The following is a 15,041-nucleotide window of genomic DNA, read 5'->3' on the forward strand; positions in this document are numbered from 1 at the left end:
ATGATTATTCCTATAATTATGATCATATGATAAAGAATACTTTTGATTTGTATAGGCACTAATCATATATAATCAAGTTTGTGCCAACATGGGATTGGTCCAAGCTCCTGCTAATTACACTTAACTGTTTTGCTAACTTGGGGCAAGGGAAGCTATTAAGGTTGAACCGCGAACTATTGTCTTGCCCGGTTGAATCATAATATTGGAATCAGACTGAAAATCAGATTTTTTGCCCAAAATAGTGCGTTTAAAAAAAGAATAAACAAACAAAATGGTTAAAACGACGTCTTCTTAGTTCTTACTACTCCCAGTTGAACAAATAAAGTAAATGTTGAAATTGAAAAACATTTACGTTTAAATTGGAGGGGAGTAATTAAAGTGATTGGGTCGTGATAAGTGTATCGTATGTGATATATTGTGTGTAAAATAAAAATAGATTTACGTTTCAATTGAAGGGGAGTAATGAGTTAATGCGTAAAAAAGAAGTTGACTTTATTTACCAATAAAAAATTAAATATAAATGATTATAAAATCAAAATTACAAAATTAGGTTGAACCCGGTAGAACCGGCCCAATAGCTTGTATGGTTAAAAGTCCAATTCATTTTTATATCATTGCAAATTACAATCTCTTCCGAGATAACTTTTCTTTCTCCATATTACATGACGCTTTAAAAACTAATGTATGTACACATTAGTTTTCTTAATATATGTGTCGACCCCTTCAACGACACGTGACTTAAAACGGAGGAAGTACATTTTATTGCAACTTTTAGTAGAAATTCGGAATATTCGCTCGTTTGTCACAAAACGAGACGAAGACAGAGGAGCTATATCTTCTTGACAAAAGACCAGCTAATTTTTCATGTACCAAAATTTTCTATCAACTAAAATTCAGGTAAATCTACTTCGAAATGCAAGTGTAACTCAGATGATTACGTAGCTTTTATATATAAAAGTAGGCAAGTCAATGAATTTCGTAAATGATCATATATTGGAGATGAAGAACTTCAAAAATAGAAATCCGTAAACTTCGATTTTTATATTCGTCATCTTAATGTACCTATATACATATTTTTAATTGTGACGGAATCACTAGTGCATATAAATGCATCGAGTCTTCGCAAATTGAAGATAACATACAACAGATTTAGGAGCAAAATGTGTCTTTGCTTTCACAGGGGAACACAATCAAATATCTATATTCTCAAATTATAGGAACTCGAAATATAGATCGGAAATATTTCAAGCATAAGATGTAAAAGAGCATATTAATTTGAAACTTAGGGATATTGTCTTGTACATAACTAAAATACCGTTACCCCATTGCGTATTTCTGAGTCCAGCTTCTTGCAGTGGTTTCATACTTGTTCCTGTCTGTTTTGTACATATGAGCAATCTCGGGTACCAGAGGGTCGTCTGGATTTGGGTCAGTCAACAAAGAACAAATCGAAAGCAACACCTGATTTTCGAAACCAAAAATACCAATAAATTATCGGGACCTAAATAAGGATTTAAAATCACTCTAGATGAGAAAGATTTGAAAATACACAACTTAAAATGAGATCTAAGGATTTGAAATCCATTATCAAATAAATCAATCCGAACAAACTCAATGGGAATGAATTTGAAATCATCCCGTCAAAATCCTCATATCAACTAATTGTCCACTAATAGAAATAAGAACATTAGCAATAAAGAGAATGGAACCTTGGAAATAGTTAGTGCAGGGCTCCACTGCTCCTTCAATATGTCGAGGCATATGCTTCCATTGCTGTTAATATTTGGGTGGAAAACTTTTGTCCTGAATGCAACCTGCAATATTTCGTGAAGATGAATATACAAGAAAGACAATTATTAAGTAAAAAATAAGGTGAGGTCAGCGATTCAAGCGGTGAATCACCGACGCTGAAAGATATGATGCTGGATATATACAAAACTACAAGTTTCCGAATAAAACAAAAACACGATAATAGTGAATTAGGGTAAATGAAACACCTTAGGAGGCTTGAAAGGATAGTCTGGAGGAAAATGAATGGTAACTAAGAACACACCACCAGTATATGGACTATCTGGTGGGCCCATTATTGTAGCTTGCCAATGAAACATGTCCTCCGCGACGGGGCCTGGAAATATGCACACAGCGCAAGCAAGTGATTAGCATAACAATATCAAGAATCATCACTGATTCATTCTCATAAAAACGTAAACTCAAAAGGTAAAGTTGTCGAACAAATTGCTAACCGAAATTAGACCGGGCTTGGAGTTAGACAAACAAATAAATAAATAAATAAATATGCAAGAAACGTATTTATATATATCGTTTGGTTATACAAATCATCCACACGACAAATGGAAGAAAATAATACGAAATGTTATAGGCAGATCATACATGAAATTTTCAAGATATGGGTAGAGTTTTCCAGTGGTTTTAAGATTGCAACAAACGATATTTCAACTTAGTAATAAAGGGATTCTACACGCAACTCTAATAAAATCAAAACGGGATTCCATGAGAAGTAAATAATCGTATCAAAACCTCGTTCAGAACTCAATATCTTATATGCTTATGGAAATATACATACTTGATTCCATACAAACTCCAAATCAACATTGGCTACAGTACAAGCCAGACCCCGTCAATTTACAAAAACGAGATACCAAAACTGTGGGCCATTACAAAAAGAAAATCCTTCTAAACCTACGACCCAGACCTTATTTCAACACCTTACGAAGACAATAGATCCCAATAATCATCGCAAAAGCTACTGCAATTCAGTATCGCTCGCACAAAATCACGAAAAGGAAAGAAACATATACAACACACCGAACATAATAACGGCAAAAACCGAGATGAAGTTTCGGGTTTGTACTTGTATCTAATGAATTATCCATGTCAAAGCCAACATTCATCGCAACTTCGGAAATAAGAAAAGCTCAGATTACATAACTCAATATTGTTTCAACAGAAATTGCCCAGAAACAATTATCTAACACAAACACATTTGATTTTTTTTAATTTTTTTTTTCGGATTTGGATTTTCGTAACAATTATCTAACACAACAACATTATTTATTTATTTAAAAAAAATTGGTGAAAATTAGTTAATATACCAGCGCTGCAAGAGGTTGGGGGATCCTTCTGAAGATCCTTGAGCTCCTTCAAGATCCGCTTCGAAGCCATGATCAATTCCTATGATCCAACGAAGAAAAATCACAGATCCGTTCGTCTTTTACCAAAAAATTACGCAAATTTAAACCTGATTTTAAAACGACAAATAAAATTGACTGAAGATGCTTGAAATTGTACCTGTTCCGATTACTTTACGCAGAGATTGAAGAAATGAAAACTGCAGAATGAATTGTTTGAATTTCTCTCTCTCCTTTTTCTTTTTGAATATTGTTTTTTTTTTTTTGAATATTCACTACTATGTCGACATATCGCCATCATTTGATTGGTTGATTCCCCAGTTTATCGTGTGGGGCACCACACAGTAGCATTTCCACTTTCGGTGAAAGCAGCTTACTTTTAGCAAATTGCAGTTTGCACCCTCTTGACTATACTTAATTATGTACGTTCGCATATTTAATTTAAAACATATTGCATTCCACCCCTTTAAAATGGGGATCACTATTTCAAATCCAACTTTTGCTTACTTGAATAAAAAAATAAAAATTAAATAATTAAATGTAAATTACTTTAATACCCTTAATGAAAATTAAAACCAAAAAAATATTACAAATACTATTTTTCTTTCTTAAATACCAAATAATCAAAAACCTTAAAAAACCATTTCCCTCCTCACTCACAAACCCATCACCTCCTCCACCTCCTTCTTCTCCCTCCCCCAAAAACCCTTCTAAAAAATCTCAAAACTAAAGAAATTAAAACCTCACAAAACTTATAAAATTGAGTTATAAGACAATAATATGGTAGTATATATGAAAGGAGAATACATTAAGGTAAGTATCGATGTCTTTTTTGAGCTTCGAAGTTGATTTTGAATTTTTTTTTTTTTGAAATCCGTCGGCAATTTTCGACACATACAGGTCGATTTTTTGGTCAATTTTCGACACCAACGTGTCGAAAAAAAAAAATTTTTTTTTTTTTTTACCAACAGTGTTTTTCGACACACACCTGTCGAAATTGGGAGAATTTTCGACAGGTATGTGTCGAAATTTGTTTTTTTTTTTTTTTTTTTTTTCCGACACGTTGGTGTCGAAAATTGACCAAAAAATCGACCTGTATTTGTCGAAAATTGCCGACGGGGTCAAAAAAAAAACTTCAAAATCGACTTCGAAGCTCAAAAAAGACATCGATACTTACCTTAATGGGTTCTCTTTCCATATATACTACCATATTATTTTCTTATAACTCTATTTTATAAGTTTTGTGAGGTTTTGATTTTTTGAATTTGGAGATGTTTTGGAGGATTTAAGAAGATGAAGAAGATAGGGTTTAAGGGATTTGAGTTTGGGGAGAAGAAGAGAGGATTTGTTTTTCTTTTTTTTCCTTGGTATTGAAGTGAGGAATAAAAAAATTGTTTGTATAAATTGTATTATGGTTGATGAAGGGCATTTTTGTACTTTGCTAGCATTTTTTATTTATTTATGGTTTTAAACTAAGAAAAAGTTATAAAAACTTCTATAAAAAATGGTTTTAAACTTGGAGGTATTGAAGTGAGAAAAAATTGGGATTTGTTTTAGTTGCCCCCTTTAAAATACGGTTGATCCGAAATTATGCATTATGAACTTTTATCAAATGTAGTTTCACTACATATGTGTATGATGGTAAATCTATTATATAAAATTATCTAGTGTATCTCATATTTGCAGCCGTTGATTACTTACACCAAAACTTCCGCAAGAAATCCAATTGTAACACGGACATGGTAACAGTGAGACGGGAAAACGAATATATAGAAACGACATCTCCCAAAGAAAAGGATACAAATAACTTAGAGAGAACATGTAATTATCAAAATTATAGAGGTATATTTATATGTAAGTTTTTATTTATATATGATTTCTTTTTATACATTTCGATACAAATATGTGCAGTATCCCTATACTTTTAATATTTGATCAATGTGCCAAATTTCATAAGCAATACACAAATCATTTGTTATTTTTTAGGGTAAATTACAACCACTCCCTAAAGTATGGTCAATTTATAAAAAAATCTTTCTTCTTTGAATAATTACATCTACCTCTCAGCTATGATTTTTTCTTACACATCCACCCTTATGGTGTCAAATTCAACATAATCATATATATTTCGTGAAATGTGCTCTAGTTTGTATTCGTTTCGTGTAAAAATACAGTTTCTGACGCACCACAATCTGATATATACGAGCTTAAAAACACAGATTATGATCATCTTGCTTCAAAATGTGGAGTTCGAATCGGATAAAACGGATACAAAAGTGATAATAATCCATATAATTTCGAAAATTAGACGAAATTTGAAACCGCGAGGTGGACGTGTAAAAATATTTATAGTTGAGGGGTGGTTGTAATTATCCAAACAAGAAGGGAATTTTGTAATTTGACCATACATCAGGGTGATTGTAATTTACCCTATTTTTTATGAAATTTTGACCTGTTTTATTTCTATAAAAAAAAAAAAAATAAAAAAGAATACAGACTTCAAATTAAAGAAATGAAAGAAAATACTGAAACAACATATATCTAGAACACCTAATTCAAATTGAAAATCCAAGATAAACCTAATTCAAATTTCAGGGGACGGGATTTTCAACGTTAATATTCGTTGACTACAATTTATCCTCTTAATTATTCTTCTCTCAATCAAATACGCCTTCCCCAGCTAATTGACAGGCGAGCGAAACCCACCACCAGATTGCAGCTCATCGGCCACCACCGCCGCCGCCGCCGATCGTGCTGCGTATTCTCTCCATATTCTGCTAATGTCGCGATTTCTATACAGCCGCCGGGTACAAGTCGAAGCGGCCGAACCCCCAGCTCCCCGGTACGATTCCGTCGACGATGAAACCCTAAACGGCGACGACGGTGGCGCTGACGGAAGCGACAACTTGAAACTGAAGCCGTCTGAAAGCAATGTGACGGAGGATCTGGAACCGTTTATGGGGGTCAAAGTTCGCAGGAAAGCCTCTCGCATTCGGGATTATGTCGGCGATTACCTCGATGTTCAAACCAGGCCTTATCTTATGAAAATTCTCGAGAAACAAGGTTTGATTTTCTTTTGCTTCTTTACTGGAGGGGGAATTTTGTCGATCTCCGTGTGGATTGATATTCGGTGGATGCCCGAGTTCGTTATTATTTGTTTACATTTATTAATTATTTCCGTCATGAGAATTTTCTAGATTAATAATTCCAGTTGTTTGATTCGTTCATTGAATGTGTTGTGCATTGATGATGAAGAACATGAAATAATATCATTTGCTTGTTTGATGATTGTTTCTAGTACCAAGCTGATTGTTCTCGAAGAAATTGGACCATTAGAATAGATGTTGTTGTTGTTTATAGTAACACATATACGGAACAAGCCTGGATTATGTCGAAGCGGGTGAGAAAATATCTAGGAGGGCGGGGAATACTATAATACTTGAAAATTAACAAATCTCTGTGTGAAATACTATGTTTTTGAAAGTATTGTGGTGGGAATGCACACTTTTCTGATTAGTCACTTGGTTGAAACGAGCTTGTTTGGAATGGAAATTAAATGATTTATCTATCAATACTATTTTGTTAACTACTTTGATACTGTGGTTTATATTTTTGTATCATAACTCTTATTCTACTGTTTAAAACTATGGATAAATATTTTGTTTCGGGCTATGAAAATATCTAAGAATATATTCGAGAAGGATCGATTTACTAGGTGTAAACATTTTGTACCTCCAAAGTAAGTGGTGCCTTTGTAAGTTATTGCTGATGGCATATGGGACAGCCAAATGGATATGCATGTAAATTGTTATCTATCGGATCATAGGTTCCTTTATTATAGTTTGTTGGAGATAAAATTCACTGTTTATGCAAAATTATAAAATTCAATGTTTGTGTGATATCTTGATTAGTAATTACTATAAACTTGAAGCTCCCTCTGTTTCTTATATCACACAGGTGATAGAAAAGTTCTCTTTGCGGATAAAGTTCTAAAGTTCACTGGATCAGGGAAGATGAAACGGAGAATACTTTTGATTACTGATTGTGCTATCTACATTGTGGACCCAGATATTGATGCACTCAAAAGAAGGATAGCCCTAGCCGCTGTTGAGAAACTTTGTTTAAGTGAACTAAGTGACAATTTCTTTGCCATTATCATTCCCACAGAATACGATTTACTCATGGCTAGTACACGAAAGACGGAAATTGTGACTGTGTTGGTAGATGCCACCAAAAATGCATCTGATTACGAACTTGAGGTTTCCCTATCTAACAGGTAATCTGATTATTTTATTCTTTTTTTTTTTTTGTATGTTATTGTTCAACTTGTTCTTTTCATATTATGTGCATAGACGAGACATTTAAATTTGGCTTACTTTACATTATAATACTAATTTTCCTATCGTTTAAGCACACTGAAGATTCCTCTGCTATATGACGTCTTGAATTTTTCTTCCAACAGTAAGAACTACAAAATAGTTCATCTATATTGCTCCTTATATAAGAGCTTTTGATCTGTAAACGGATGAAATGTTGGGTTCTCTTGACATAGACAGATGAGTTTAGATTTTCTTGGATTGAAGTGTTATTGAACCATGAAATGAGAAATTGATTGTATTTCGTGATAATGCGCCACTTCATTTTAATTTTTAATCATGGTCAAAATAAGGGTATCTTAGGCCTGACAGAGAATGTGCTTTAGGGGAAATATATATTAAAGGTTAAAACTTCGCATACGGAAAATAAATAATATAATAAATAACTTTTACCTGCTTTTGCATGATTGCATTGTCTAATTACAGTTGATTTTAATGACTGCAGGTTTGAGTATAATCCATCCGCAGAGATGGTGAAGGAAGTTCAATTTGAGGACACGGAAGGTTAGTTTACGTTTCACTTGGGAATTGTGTTGCTTAGCAGTTAATTACATGGACTATTTTATCATTACACGTTTTATATAATTTCCTTAGGTGCTGTAAGAACAAGAATTGTGCAGAAATGAGTTGCCCAGTTGGTTTGGCCATCCTGTACTTGCTGTTGTAGGGGTATGTTCATTGCTACAGAAGTGTGTGCTAAGGTCACATAAATTGGCATTTTTCATGCTGTAAAGGTGTTTTCGATCGTAATGTTTCATCTGCTTTCTGGTGTAGTAGGGAATTCCGTATATGCATTTAAGTATATATTAGATCAATACATAACGAATCTTCACATTGATTTATTATTCTTTGTACCCCAAGTAATATGAGTATTTCTTGATTGTTTCCCTCTCTACTCAGGTGTGAAATATTTTCTTTCGTTTTGTTTAAATGGATATGTTTTGATATGCACTTATACTCTATTCAATGTAATTCAGTGTTGCCGGCTTGTTTTATATACATATACGTGGTTTTCAGAGTATATGAATTTACTTATAAAGAGTGCGTTTCTTTGGCATAATGATAAACGAGAAGTGTTAACAAGCAGTTAAACTATGATTCTAGTGGAAAGCAGTAATGCAAAATAAACAATGACTTATTAATTAATATGTGAAGATCATTTCATACATGTTTGAAATTTTAGTTCCAGCGAACCGGGCTTTATCCTCAACCGATCGAAATCTTTAGTCGCACCTTATAATTTACCGACTAGACAACTAGAAGCAGAAAATGGAGTTAGAGAACTGAAGCCACTAGTTCAAGAATTGGGCCAAGGTGATGATAATTTTCAGACATTCAACGGATAGACGAAAAAATCCTGGCCGTTGGATGACATACATCAGACCTGCAGAATCTCAGAAATAGGATATAGATTTAGATCAGATGGACAGAAAAGAAACTGTCAAAACTGCCAAGCAATGCAGCAAGCCAGGTGGTAGGCTCACAAACAATAGAATCTTGAAACCCCAATCAAAACTCATATATAGATATAGATATAGATATAGATATAGATATCGTCAGTAAGAAAGAACTATCACAATCCTTTCCTATAAGTAGATTTGATCAGCTACTCCCATTAACCATTCAATCACCTCCAATTTTCTTTAGCAATCCAACATTCGAATCAATGGCTTCCGGTTCAACAATGTCACTTTCTTCCCCATCCTTCGCCGGGCAGGCGGTGAAGATCGCCCCTGAGATCACCGCCAACAGCGTCGGAAGAGTCTCGATGAGGAAGACCGCCGCCAAGCCGAAGCAAGTCTCCTCCAGCAGCCCATGGTACGGCCCTGATCGTGTCAAGTACTTGGGCCCGTTCTCCGGCGAGGCCCCCAGCTACCTCACCGGCGAGTTCCCCGGCGACTACGGTTGGGACACTGCGGGACTCTCGGCCGACCCGGAAACCTTCTCCAAGAACCGAGAATTGGAGGTGATCCACTCGAGATGGGCCATGCTTGGAGCTCTAGGGTGTGTATTCCCGGAGCTCTTGGCCCGAAACGGCGTCAAGTTCGGCGAGGCGGTTTGGTTCAAGGCCGGATCTCAGATCTTCAGCGAAGGTGGGCTCGATTATTTGGGCAACCCAAGCTTGGTCCATGCGCAGAGCATATTGGCCATTTGGGGTGTCCAAGTTGTTCTGATGGGAGCTATTGAGGGCTACAGAATTGCCGGTGGGCCCCTTGGTGAGGTTGTTGACCCACTTTACCCGGGTGGTAGCTTTGACCCGTTGGGTCTGGCTGACGACCCGGAAGCATTTGCCGAGCTCAAGGTAAAGGAACTCAAGAATGGAAGACTCGCAATGTTCTCAATGTTTGGTTTCTTTGTTCAAGCCATTGTTACCGGAAAAGGTCCGTTGGAGAACCTAGCCGACCATCTCGCCGATCCCGTTAACAACAATGCTTGGTCTTATGCTACTAACTTTGTCCCCGGAAAGTGAAGATGATCGAAAACTAATTAAATCTCCTTTTTCTTTCACTGTTTGATGCTTGATGTAAAGTTTCTAGTGTGAATTATTGGAATATAACATGCTTTTTCATACCAACTTTGAACACAGAGTTACTAAGTCGAAAAATTACGTTTTACGTACATCCACTTGTATATGTGTGTGAATCTAAGTCGAAGAATTACTCGATATATTACAATGTACTATCCAATTACTCGATATATTACAATGTACTATCCATCGTACTTCACACGTAAGAAAAAACACTGAAAAAATCACCTTAAAATAAACAGACACGATTTCTCGACCTTTTATTTTTATTTTTCGTTAACAAATCTCCGAACAACGAAAACCAAGAATACAAATCTACTCCAATAACTTCACATTACACTTGGCACAAACTAACAACTTACGAAAGAACAAAGAATATAGTCGAACGAAAAAAGAAAAAAAAATCTATTCACGAAATCCAGGGGTCTCACCCGAATGTGGAGTAACATTCGGAGTCGAACCAGGAGACCTAGTACCAGAAGTTTGGCTATTTCCAGTACCGAAACTTCTAATACCCTCCAACATTTTCACCACGTCCCCGATTTTCGGCCTATCCTCCGGCGCTTTCTCGACACACTTCATCCCTATCTGCAGCATCGTCACCATTTCCTCCTCAATGTTAGGGTACCTCAGCAGCTCCACATCGAAAACTTCCCCCGTCCACTCCTCCCTAACCACATACGTAACCCACCTGACCAGGTGGACCGCCGCCTCCTCGCTGCCGCCGCCGGGAACTTTCACCGGCGACTTTCCGCTGAGTAGCTCGAGCAATACAACTCCGAAGCTGTACACGTCGGACGCCTGCGATGGTGGTGCCGTCCTTTTGGTGGGGTCTGCCACTTCTGGGGCGCGGTACCCTGCGGTCGGCTTCGCCGGAGGTGCGCGCGGACTCACGAGTGTTGTTAGGCCGAGGTCGGAGATGCAGCCGTAGTGTTGGGAGTTGAGGAAAATGTTGGAGGCCTTTATGTTTCCGTGGACGAGTTTGCCCCCGGTTTGCGAGTGGATGTGTTCGATGCCCCTCGCCGCGCCGATTGCTATTCTTAGCCGTGTTTCCCAATCTAGCGGGACCCGCTTCTCGCCTCTCTTGGCTGCGAAAAAAAAAAAGCACGACGATGGTTTCCGTTTAAAATTAACTGTCGTTTAAGATTCCGTCACGAACATTAATAAAAAAAGAATTGAAATAGAGGAAGTACCGTGTAATAGTGTGGAAACGCTTCCTTGATTGTAGTAATCGTAAACCATGAGCTTTTCGTCTTTTGAATAGTAGTAAGCTCTTAATGGGGCCACGTTTTCATGCCGTATATTTCCGGCCAACTCCATTTGTTGCTCGAACTCCTTTCTCCCGACCACAACTTCCTTCAATCTCTTCACTGCAACGATCGTTGCATCTTCCAACGCCGCCTTATACGTAGTGCCGAAAGTGCCCTTACCGAGCACCTCGGCCGAAGCCCTCAACAAATCCTCGAGATCGAATGCAAGATTACATTCCTGCCCCTCGAAAAACGCCAGCTTCGTATTCTTCCCCTCCATATGGTCCGAAACCATCTTCTTCGTAAATTTCTCTTTCTTCTCGACATTGGTCGACACATCGTCGTCTTCGTTTTTCCGGTTAGTGACGATCAAAAGAAGCGCGATCGAGACGAACGCCACCACGCTGCTTCCAATAACAATCCCGAGAATTGCGGATTCGCTGAATTTCGACCGACGCTTCACCGGAGTCGCTGCCGGAGGAGGGGAAGAATCCTCCGTCGAAATATCGTTGCCGGAGAAAGACGAGCGAGGGAATCGGCGAAGCGACCGAGGCACGTTTCCGGTGAGTCTATTGTTGGAGAGATCCAAGAACCGCAAACTAGGGATATCGATATCGGGGATATCGCCGGAGAGCGAGTTGTTAGCAAGATTCAAAATAGTCAACCGGGTCAAATTCGATATCGAAGACGGAATGCTACCGTTGAAACCGTTGCTCGAGAGATCCAACACTGTAAGATTTCTCCAAACAGGAAAATCCAACGGCAACGGCCCCTGAAAACGGTTGTGCTGAAGATAAAGGCCCGTCAAATTCTCGAGCTTCACAAGATCGGAAGGGAAAGGGCCCGTAAGGGCGTTGGATCTGAGGCTGAGGATTTGAAGAGCGGATAATCGGGTGAGGATATTCGAAGGGAGGACGCCTTTCAGTCCAACCCCGGGTAACCGAATCGCCACCACTCTTGAATTATCGCGATCGCAGGTGATCCCGGTCCAGTTGTTGCATACCGAAGACGTTTCGTTCCAATTCAGCTTCCGAGATAGGTTGATGTCAGCGACAAAATCGAGCAAGGCCTGTTTGTCTTCGACGGGTTCGGCTGTTGATGGCGATAAGCAGAGAGTAGCACAAAACACTAAAATTGATGAAAATATAATCTTGATCCCCATTTCTTCTTCTTCTTCTTGTTAGTATTATTATTACCACTGTACCAATCTGTGTAGGAGTTGTCAAGAAACAAGAATCAAGCCAAGAAAATGGAGAATAAATTCACAGTCAATGCCACAACTACTTTGCTAGCCGTTATTTTTTTTTTTTAATATTTTTAAATATTTCCAAACAAACGTTAGGTCAACCAACCAAAAGCCATAGTTATCTCTGAATTAGCCGTTTCGCTACACAGAACAGTACCCAAAAGAAATTATGGGTTTTTTTTTTTGGTAATTAAATTAAATCTCAAGAAATTGGGATGGTGTAATAGAAGAATTTTACAGCAGCAGGTAGGTACATATATAAATGAATGCATCCCATAAAAAAGCAGAGGTGTAAGAAAAACAGTTATGACAACTTACCTCAGACGAACACAGCTGCACCCAACAATTCAGATGAGAATAATTAAGGAGAAGAGATACAAGAACACAAAAAGAAACCCAAACAGGGTTTGGTGGCGATGAAGAGAGAGAGAGAGAGATGGATTTAATTCTTTGGGCATAAATGATTGAGGGGTGGGGGCGTGGTATTAAATTTGTTGATAGTGTGTGGTGAAAGCAACGCAGAAGAATAATGGCGCGGGATATAATTGGCGCGGGAAATGTGGGAGGTGCACGTGGAACCACCGTGGTTAGCGCGCAGAGAGAAGAAGAAGAAGAAGAAGAAGAAGAAGAGTGGAGGAATTATTAATGGTGGGAGAAGTCACGTAATTGGCACTTCTCACTGCGCACCACTGTCACTGATTCATCACCGTAAGATTGTGGAATTACAGGGTGTTTTTTTTTTTTTTTTTAACAATTTGACTTAGGTGGTGTTTGCAAATGCTTTTTGAAAGTGATTATGCGGTTTTTTTTGCTCATAATCTGTTTTTAGGTGTTTGCAAAATCAATTTTTGCTTTTGTTTCTCTTAAAATAATCTGCTTTAAGCTATTTTTTGCAAGTAATTATTCAAAAATAAAAGTTAGTGATTGTGAGTTAAGTCAGTTTTAAGTGCTTATTTCTAAAAGTTGGTGGTGTTTGCAAATATTCCGGAAAATGAACTTAAATAGAAAAAGTAGGGTTATGAGTGCTTTTGAAAAAATAGCTTAAAACAGATTATATTAAAAGAAGCAAAAAGAAAAGTTAATTTTGCAAACAGCTGAAAACAGATTATGAGCAAAAAAAAGCTCATAATCACTTTCAAAAAGCGTTTGCAAACACCACCTTAATCCTCTATAAATTAATACGGTTGGGACTAGGGAAATTTTATTAATTTAGCGAATTATTAAATTATCGAGTTAATAATTAATTAACACGTTCTCACCGAGTCGGGACCGAAAGAAACTATTATTTAAACGAGGTTATTAATTTATCGATGTTCTACTGTAGATTTTTAATAAGGATATCTGAGTATTTTTAAAATATTTTTAAAAAGAAAAGTATATTTATCACAGCTTTTTTATTTATTTAAGATATTGGTGGTGTTTGCAAGAACTTTTTTAAAAACAGAAGTTATGGATTGTGAGTTATGTTGATTTTAAGTGATTATTTCTAAAAGTTGAGGGTGTTTGCAAACATATTAAACATAAAAATGTTGGCATGGGTGCTTGACAAATTATATGTTAATGTTGTTTATTTTATGATCATCAAAAGCAAAAGTTTGTTTTGCAAATACCTAAGAATAGATTATGTGCATGCAAAAAAGTTCATAATCTACTTCTAAAAACTTTTGCAAACACCACCTTAAGATATTATAACGAGTAAATATAGCTTAAAAGTTCATTGTTCACACTTTAAAATTTAATTTTGATAATAAAACATAACAATTTATCAACTCTTAAATAACTTATCAGATGTAGTAGCTTATCAACTGCTTGAAATAGGTTTAGTCAAACGGAATCTTAATTCAACTTTTTTTTTTCTTTTTAACATTTTTCAATATTACTATATTAGACAATAAAATGAGGGAGTTTAGTTGTTAGTTTGGGACCGCAATATAAGAAATTAAAAATAATAGCCAATAGGGACCACGATCGCCTAACTATGAGAAATTAATTTGTCGGTTGGAGTATGTAAATATTGTGATACACTCGCCAAGTTGCAATAGTTTTTTCAGCTTAAAAGTTGAACTTGACATTTATTCATTAGTTTGTACTTGTTTTGTGTAAAAATACAGATTTTGATACACTACAATCTGATATATACAAGCCAAAAAACACATATTATGATTATCTTGCTTCGAAATGTGGAGTTTGAATGGGATAAAGCGAGACAAAAGTGATAATATCCCATATAATTTCGACGATTCCACTAAATTTGAAACCGCAAGAATGAACGTGTAAGAAAATTTATAATCAATGGGTGATTGTAATTACCCAAACATGAGGGGATTTTCGTAATTTAACCATACATCATGGGTGATTGTCATTTACCCTATTATTTATGTATGCATCAAATTTTGCAGGACATTGAGATAACTTGTGCCTTATTACTTAACATATTGCCTCACACCTATAAATAAGTGACTCTACTCACATAATCATGTATGTACTATTTTG

General features: G+C 36.6%; 4 protein-coding genes across 4 annotated transcripts; 2 read left to right on the forward strand and 2 right to left on the reverse strand.

Annotated features, from left to right (window-relative positions):
• Positions 1-974: 974 nt before the first annotated feature.
• On the reverse strand, positions 975-3,453 carry LOC105977855 (SUMO-conjugating enzyme UBC9). Its single transcript, XM_013003236.2, has 5 exons — positions 3,310-3,453; positions 3,114-3,192; positions 1,998-2,125; positions 1,710-1,814; positions 975-1,461 (listed from the first exon to the last, which is right to left on the reverse strand). The coding sequence occupies exons 2-5, from the start codon at positions 3,181-3,183 to the stop codon at positions 1,318-1,320; spliced, it is 447 nt and encodes a 148-aa protein (XP_012858690.1). The 5' UTR covers positions 3,184-3,192; positions 3,310-3,453; the 3' UTR covers positions 975-1,317.
• A 2,186-nt stretch (positions 3,454-5,639) lies between these two features.
• LOC105978000 (myosin heavy chain-like protein) lies at positions 5,640-10,100 on the forward strand. The gene is made up of 4 exons (XM_013003404.2): positions 5,640-6,212; positions 7,107-7,425; positions 7,971-8,029; positions 8,120-10,100. Exons 1-4 carry the CDS (start codon positions 5,930-5,932, stop codon positions 8,149-8,151), a joined length of 693 nt encoding a protein of 230 aa, XP_012858858.1. The 5' UTR covers positions 5,640-5,929; the 3' UTR covers positions 8,152-10,100.
• On the forward strand, positions 8,972-10,100 carry LOC105977736 (chlorophyll a-b binding protein 40, chloroplastic). The gene has a single exon (XM_013003095.2). It carries the CDS (start codon positions 9,192-9,194, stop codon positions 9,993-9,995), a length of 804 nt encoding a protein of 267 aa, XP_012858549.1. The 5' UTR covers positions 8,972-9,191; the 3' UTR covers positions 9,996-10,100.
• A 181-nt stretch (positions 10,101-10,281) lies between these two features.
• On the reverse strand, positions 10,282-13,266 carry LOC105977304 (putative inactive receptor kinase At4g23740). Its single transcript, XM_088819619.1, has 3 exons — positions 12,867-13,266; positions 11,246-12,510; positions 10,282-11,140 (listed from the first exon to the last, which is right to left on the reverse strand). The coding sequence occupies exons 2-3, from the start codon at positions 12,462-12,464 to the stop codon at positions 10,458-10,460; spliced, it is 1,902 nt and encodes a 633-aa protein (XP_088675745.1). The 5' UTR covers positions 12,465-12,510; positions 12,867-13,266; the 3' UTR covers positions 10,282-10,457.
• Positions 13,267-15,041: the final 1,775 nt, after the last annotated feature.

Source organism: Erythranthe guttata, chromosome 6, assembly GCF_056151865.1.
Source record: "Erythranthe guttata isolate IM_541 chromosome 6, IM_541, whole genome shotgun sequence".
NCBI lineage: Eukaryota > Viridiplantae > Streptophyta > Magnoliopsida > Lamiales > Phrymaceae > Erythranthe > Erythranthe guttata.

What these genes read in the sequence shown, in the direction of transcription:
- LOC105977855 (XM_013003236.2), bottom strand. Translation starts at nt 3,183, where the DNA reads ATGGCTTCGAAGCGGATCTTGAAGGAGCTCAAGGATCTTCAGAAGGAT. An exon ending in CCCAACCTCTTGCAGCGCTG is followed by an intron (nt 2,126 to 3,113) that starts GTATATTAACTA and finishes GCATATTTCCAG; the next exon opens with GCCCCGTCGCGGAGGACATG. An exon ending in CTGCACTAACTATTTCCAAG is followed by an intron (nt 1,462 to 1,709) that starts GTTCCATTCTCT and finishes TTCGAAAATCAG; the next exon opens with GTGTTGCTTTCGATTTGTTC.
- LOC105978000 (XM_013003404.2), top strand. Translation starts at nt 5,930, where the DNA reads ATGTCGCGATTTCTATACAGCCGCCGGGTACAAGTCGAAGCGGCCGAA. An exon ending in GAAAATTCTCGAGAAACAAG is followed by an intron (nt 6,213 to 7,106) that starts GTTTGATTTTCT and finishes TATATCACACAG; the next exon opens with GTGATAGAAAAGTTCTCTTT. An exon ending in GAGGTTTCCCTATCTAACAG is followed by an intron (nt 7,426 to 7,970) that starts GTAATCTGATTA and finishes TAATGACTGCAG; the next exon opens with GTTTGAGTATAATCCATCCG.
- LOC105977736 (XM_013003095.2), top strand. Translation starts at nt 9,192, where the DNA reads ATGGCTTCCGGTTCAACAATGTCACTTTCTTCCCCATCCTTCGCCGGG.
- LOC105977304 (XM_088819619.1), bottom strand. Translation starts at nt 12,464, where the DNA reads ATGGGGATCAAGATTATATTTTCATCAATTTTAGTGTTTTGTGCTACT. An exon ending in CGTTTCCACACTATTACACG is followed by an intron (nt 11,141 to 11,245) that starts GTACTTCCTCTA and finishes TTTTTTTCGCAG; the next exon opens with CCAAGAGAGGCGAGAAGCGG.